Source organism: Buteo buteo, chromosome 1 (genome assembly GCF_964188355.1).
Source record: "Buteo buteo chromosome 1, bButBut1.hap1.1, whole genome shotgun sequence".
NCBI lineage: Eukaryota > Metazoa > Chordata > Aves > Accipitriformes > Accipitridae > Buteo > Buteo buteo.
Genome location: NC_134171.1, coordinates 72,326,361 through 72,332,701, shown reverse-complemented (window position 1 = coordinate 72,332,701; position 6,341 = coordinate 72,326,361). Strand labels below are relative to the sequence as shown.

Below are 6,341 nucleotides of genomic sequence, written 5' to 3'. Positions count from 1 at the left end.
AAGATGACCTTGGTCTAGATCTGCAATCAATTTTAGCAGAATGGCCCCCCCCCAAAAGCATTTTTTTAAACTTTCAGTCTCCAAAGTTGAAATAGAAAAACCTGAACTGAATTCAGAGTATCTAAGTTACTCTGCAAGAGGAGCTACTGCAACTCCAGTTCCTACCACACTCCAGCATTACACTTCAGCACTAAAACTAATTGTACGTACACTCTACAGAATCCGCATTTTGACAGAGATACCCGAATGGCACTGGCAAGACTTCGTATCATAAACTTCACCTGCTCCCATCCCTCCCAAGAGCAAGAGGGAAAGCACTCTGAAGTTCAGTAATGAAGTGGGTCCCTCATTATCCTTCACCCATTGTTGTATCACCCAGATAACTCGATGGGTGATGGGGGGGAGAAATTGAGATAGCAGTTGGCATGGGGAAATACTCCACAACCAGTTTCTTTTAAAAATTAATTGTATTTAATATTTGAATTGCCTAAGGCTAGCGCTGCTAGACAAATTGCACGATGAATTCTAGTGGAATAAAACATGACTTAAGTACAAAAGCTGGAGGAAAAAATGCTCACGCTTTCCAGAGGCAATGAGGTATTTTACCTATACAAAGTCTGAATGTCCAAAACCATCTGCAGATCTTCCTCTTTGCACTGTCATCTTTGCTGAACGTTGGGCATTCAATAGTTTGCTCTTTCTGTGTGTATTTTTCAAAAGGCCGAGGAAAAGTGCTTAACCATCTTTAAAGATGAAGAACTTCTTACATCCATCTTGCCACATTTTTTTGACTAGTAGCTTTAGAACGTTTGACTGCTTTTTCAAGCCATTCTGATATATGGTGGCGGTTTGGATGCATCTTCCTCTGCATCTAAGTCCTGGGCTGGAAACCGATCTGGGAAGTTAAAAATTCCGCCCCCACGACCTGAGTGGGGAAGGAAAGAAGAAAGCATTAAACCTGGGGTAGACACTTGCACAAAATCCTGAGTTCCTTTAGGCTTGGAGTATTTTGGTTATCAGGATTTTGGCCTGGGATGTAAAGCTTATTCAGGATGTTCCTTCCATGTCCCTGGTGAATATCCAAATACACAGAGGGAAAGAGTTACTCACTTTGCACAGCGCAAACCATTTCCACAGCCTGATTTTGGTCCTCACTAGGTTGCAACCATTCCTATGAATGAAACAATGCCATCAAAAAACTCATCTGTGGGTTTGTTCAATATGATAGACTTGAACTCATTTTAAAAGTCTGTGTAGTCCACTCCTTCTAACAAGTTTTAGGTTGAAAGTTTAAAGCAGCCTCCCAGTACACACTTGGTATCTTTAGTCAAGAACAGCTGCCTTGTAACCTGTACCCATTAATTCCCTATCAAATGAGATGGTCGGATGTACATGTTTAGTATAGCATCAGAATTACTCCAGTAACAGTAGCTGATATTTACTGAGCTCACTTAGCAGACACAAGCAGTGTGTGTCTCATCACTCACAGTACAGTCCTCATAAATTAGCACTAAAATGTGGTGAGTCGTCTCCCCTACACTTCACACACGGTACAGGGGATATTTTTATTACTGAATGTGTAGTTCTAGGGATAAAGCATCTAGGTGTGTAAGTACCAGTAAGTATTTGAAATGCTGTACCAGCAGCAGTCGTTGGTTTAAGGGCAAGAGAAGGAGGAACAGGTTTTGAGGAGAGCAGGAATTCATGGGAGATGGGACCACAGTGGTTTCAGCACTAATGGTTTGGAAAATTGAGTTCACTTATGCTAGTTCTTACACAAGACTGTAAATAAGAGGGAGGTAGTAAAAGGAAAAATACTAAAAGCATAAACCACTTCTAACATCCACTTTTAATTTCTTAGAATTAGCCCTGGATGACTGAGGTAGAGCTGAGGCTAGGTTTATAGAAGAAAACCACATCTTCTCCCCAGTTTCCCCTCCCACCCGCAGTCAGTACAAATAAATGGGTGCCTTGGACTCCTCACTCACCATCCCAGTTACACTGTCGTAGCACGAGCAGCGTGGAAGACTCCGGCATCCCAAGTAAGCCATCACCAGCACAACAAAAGCACTGCAGATAGATGCGGCTAGCATGGCTACGTTGGCACCTTTGACTACTTTATTAAGTACGAACTTCTGCAAGCAGAAAAGGAAATGTTAAAGCCACATTGAAAAAGTGAAGTTCTCCACCAAAAAAATATTCTAATGACTGCAAGAATGCTGCGATTGCACCGTAGGCGATTGATTCAGAGTCAGTGTTATTTAAGGCTTTTCTTCCTGTGCTCTGAAGAGCAAGCCAAGTGTGAGCCTCAAATACGAAAAGAGCAAGCAGGAAGAGAAGGCTTCTGGTTAAACAGAAGATGCTATGCAATGGCATCAGGCTTGGAAATAGCTTTAACAATGAATAGAAACCCAAGGAACGGCTGCTCCTCTTCACCCTAAGTATGGGAAATGTCTTCTTGCTATACTGCACCTTAGCAGCCTGACAATTCACTTTGTCCTGCAATAAACTAATATACAGCTTCATCTACCTGGAATGTCTTCATCCCCACAGGGAGCCATCGCTTGTACCAGGTCTGAGGTACAAAAGGGCTAACTCATTCCTTCTTTTCAGCTTTACTGTGGAGGGTACGCTTGAAATAATACCCACTTTTAACCAGCTGACCCATAACTGCTGGAACTTTATCACCTGAGGTGCATGCTGGAAAGGACTCGAGCTACAAAACGCCTGTCTAGCCCTGCGTGGGTTTTGTGGTTTTCAATACCTAGCTTGATACTTAACTGTAGAGTTATACAATTCTTTTTTTAAACAAGTGCCTTGCTGCAGGCACCGCTTCAAACTCTAGTTTAGGCACCCTGGAAGTCTGGTTCTGCTTCCAAGTCATGCCTAGTAATGTTTGCAGATTAAGACAGTCGTGTTCCCCAGTAATAAGCATGGTATCGATACTTACTGTATGGATAACATGGACCGGGGCAGAGCTCAGCTCCTCCTCTTCACCATAGTTCAGTGTGAAGGAGCTATAAACTACTACAATGAGGATGGCAACACAAGAGATTATGGAAGCAACTACCAGCACGTTCACCTAGACAGAGAAATTCAAGCAAAAAAAGAAAGGGAGCAGGAATTAAACCTATCCTCTGACAAATCAATGCAACTAATACACACAAGCATTGTAGGTACTAGCCTTTGACCTCCCGTAACACTAAGTACCCAGTAGCAACAGTCACTCGGAAGCCAAACACAATGCAGTAAAGGTTTCCATGTTACCGAATTTCTAAGCTACAACTGAGTCCCAAATCTTAACCATGGGTGCTAGGTGGACCCAAAGACATTGTTCTTAGAGATCTCTTACTTATAAAAAATATCCCCCCCCTTGGAGTTTACATGGCTGGAAAGACCTGCTGAGGAAATGCAAGTCAATTAACTCGTTTCCTATTTTAGTGTACACAATTCTTAATAACAGGAAGGAACACCAAAAGAAACGCATCCAAAAGCAAGCGTTTTCACAGATTTTTCCTTTTTATTAGAGCCAGCACTTGTCTGCTGCAGCAGAAAGTGAGATAATGCTGCACCCTCCTTTTGCTTAGGAATGTAGCAGCTTTTATGAAGATAACTCGAGAAAACAAGCTCTCAATCCTGCAGAAGGACCAGCCAGCTCATTCCCTAGCAAAACCATTTTCGATTGCCCAGACAACATTTTGCCCCCCCCTCTCCCCTGGCTTACAAGAACTGGATTCTTCCTCTGAGAGGAAAACAAAGCCAGGACGCCTGGGACTCCCATCACCTGCAGAGCACAAAAGGAGTTGGTAACTGGGAGACAACTATCAGATTCGGATGATAAACTGCTACAGAGCAAATGAAAGGCCCGGAGTAACCGTTAGGTCAGAAATGGAAAGAGAACTGCTGGTTTCTTCTGTTTTCCTCTGCAGCATCTCCTTGGGGCAGGACACAGCGTGAAATGCGTCTTGCCCATTCGCCACCCCCACGGCAGCAATCCTCCAACCGCCTTTACGGCTCTGGCCAAATAATAAAACTGATTAAAGTGCTAAAAATGAGCACTGCTTTCCCAAGTCCTTATGCATCTCGTAGATGGAAGAAAGATATTACTGAAAGGAGAGGAGCACCCTCTGGATGGAAGAGAGCTCTCCAGTACAACTCCCTCGCGGCACGGCTCACCCGGGTACGAACAGTAACGTCAGGGTACGGAACGCCCGGCAGTGAGGATGCTCGCTGCCCGCTCCTCGTTGCGGTACAGAGGATTACCGGCACTGTGGGATGCAGATCGTCACCCAGATGTTCATCTGCCTGATGTGAGGGTGGCGTGTTCCCCTCCTAATCTCTGGTGGCCTCTCTGTGGTCACCACGCTTCTGCAAAGAGCCCTGCCAATTGCCACTACGCCCCATTTTCTACATTATCCAGTAGGAACGTATTTTATTTAGCTCCTTCAGAGGGAAGTCTGCTTGCACTCTCCTGGCTATACCGTGATAAGGAAACTTTTATTATCTGGGTTCAAAGCAGGAAACCAGGGAAGAGCTGAGAAGAAGTCCTGGCCTCCCTCCCACCCCCAAGCTGAGTACTAGTAGGTAGCCAGCAGGGAGAAAAAAAAACAAACAAAAAACCCCACAAAACAAAGCATAGAAAATACAGTGCAACTTTACCATCCCAGCCCAAATTGGAGCTCTGGTTTTGCCCAGCTGAGACTCCGTTCTGAAAATGCCATCTATGAACCCGCTGACGACGCACACCGTGCTGAAGGCTATCTGGAACAGACCCAGCACGACCATGTTCCTCTGGTTAAAGATGAAATATCGATAGCGATCCATTCTGCTTTGATTCACCCATAAAGCCCCGCACGCGGAGACCGGAAAGCCGCGCCGTGGCCCTCCAGCGATGGGGAAGAACAGCTTGTCCTAAGGCAGGAGAAAGAAGGGACAGGAGCATCGGCGTCCGGCTGGCGCGCCGCGACCCCGCGGTACGGCGGGACCCCCCCCCCAGTTCACCGGGAGTACAGAGTTCGACCGGCAGCAGCGAAAGGTGAGCGGTCTTTTGAGAAATCCCTCACGCCGCTGCGAGGCAGGGGCCTGGGACACCGTTTCTGGTGGTTTTGGACAGATACCGTTTTTGGACAGACACCGTTTTTCGGACAGACACCGTTTTCGGACAGACACCGTTTCTGGTGTTTCTGGATGGAGATGCCCAACCTTACCCCGCTGCCAACCTTTTTCCCCCTTCGGTGTTTTCTCCTGCCCAGAAAGGCGCGGGGGTTCCCTTGGGTTTTTGTTCCTTTTCCCTTCGCCAAACGCTCTTCCCCACCGCCGGCTGCTACGACCGAGGACACCGGCCCGGGCCTCCCCGGTGTCCCCCCCCCCCGCCCCCGCCGGCGGGACCCACGAAGCGCCGCGCCCGCCCGGGCTGCGGCTGGAGCCCCCGCCGGCTCCTCACCTGCGGTGGGACGGGACGAGAACGGGAACAACGGGACCGGGACCGGGACCGGGACCGGGACGGGGCGGCGGCACCTCACCGGGCGCTGCTCCGCGGCGGCGGGCGGAGCCGAGCCCGGCAGCGGGGCAGGTACGGGGAAAGCTCCGGCTCCGCCTCCCGGAGAATAATAAAAAAAAATAATTAAAAAAAATAAAAAAAAAAATAAAAAAAAGGTTCCAAGGCCCCGGGCCCGGCTCCCCCCGCCGGCCCTTGGCTCCGGGGAGTGGGGAAGGGCCGCCTGTTTTCTATGGAATTTTTTTTGCCTTTTTTTTTTTTGCCTTTTTTTTTTGCCGTGCTCTGAGTTGAGGAAACCCTCTCTCCATCTACTGTTAGTGACCGGTGTGATCAGCTTGTTTAGATTGACGGGCAAGGGCTCCCCACGCACGTCGGTGCCCTCGCTCCCCGTGGGAAGAAAGCACAAGAACCCACCCAAGCGCCTGCGGCCAAATCTGGCCCTAACAAGCACTGCACTACTACCCTTTAAATGTTTTCGAGAAGTCAGTTCCTAGGCTGGCTATCATTTCTTTAAATAAACCCACAGCACCTCGACTGTAACACCAGTCTCGGACGGGAACGCAGCCAGGCTGGGTGAAGCCAGGCGCCCACCGCAGCATCCACAACCCGAGGGTCACCTTCCACACCGCTCGATTTGGAGAGAATGCCAATACATAGCAAGCACTCACCCTTTTGAGCTTTAGGGCCTGTGAAGGTTCAGTGGGCAAGGCCAAACAAGCCCCTTCTCCACCTACACTCGGGTGCAAGAGGCAGTGAGCCACCACAGCAATTGCAGAGATCACGGAGGAGGGCAGGGCAGGCACCAAAGCAATGCCCCTACTCCTTTCCTCACCACCCACCCACC

General features: G+C 48.2%; 1 protein-coding gene across 2 annotated transcripts; it reads right to left on the bottom strand.

Annotated features, from left to right (window-relative positions):
- Positions 1–487: 487 nt before the first annotated feature.
- LOC142034619 (uncharacterized) lies at positions 488–5,833 on the bottom strand. Of its 2 annotated transcripts, XM_075036203.1 has the most exons (7): positions 5,444–5,833; positions 4,660–4,911; positions 3,725–3,784; positions 2,951–3,082; positions 1,989–2,135; positions 1,111–1,171; positions 488–925 (listed from the first exon to the last, which is right to left on the bottom strand). In XM_075036203.1, exons 2-7 carry the CDS (start codon positions 4,822–4,824, stop codon positions 822–824), a joined length of 669 nt encoding a protein of 222 aa, XP_074892304.1. In that variant the 5' UTR covers positions 4,825–4,911; positions 5,444–5,833; the 3' UTR covers positions 488–821. The 2 variants fall into 2 exon arrangements, with proteins under 2 accessions (XP_074892304.1, XP_074892313.1); XM_075036212.1 differs by lacking the exon at positions 1,111–1,171.
- Positions 5,834–6,341: the final 508 nt, after the last annotated feature.

What these genes read in the sequence shown, in the direction of transcription:
- LOC142034619 (XM_075036203.1), bottom strand. Translation starts at nt 4,824, where the DNA reads ATGGATCGCTATCGATATTTCATCTTTAACCAGAGGAACATGGTCGTG. An exon ending in CTCCAATTTGGGCTGGGATG is followed by an intron (nt 3,785 to 4,659) that starts GTAAAGTTGCAC and finishes TGTGCTCTGCAG; the next exon opens with GTGATGGGAGTCCCAGGCGT. An exon ending in AGAGGAAGAATCCAGTTCTT is followed by an intron (nt 3,083 to 3,724) that starts GTAAGCCAGGGG and finishes TTCTCTGTCTAG; the next exon opens with GTGAACGTGCTGGTAGTTGC.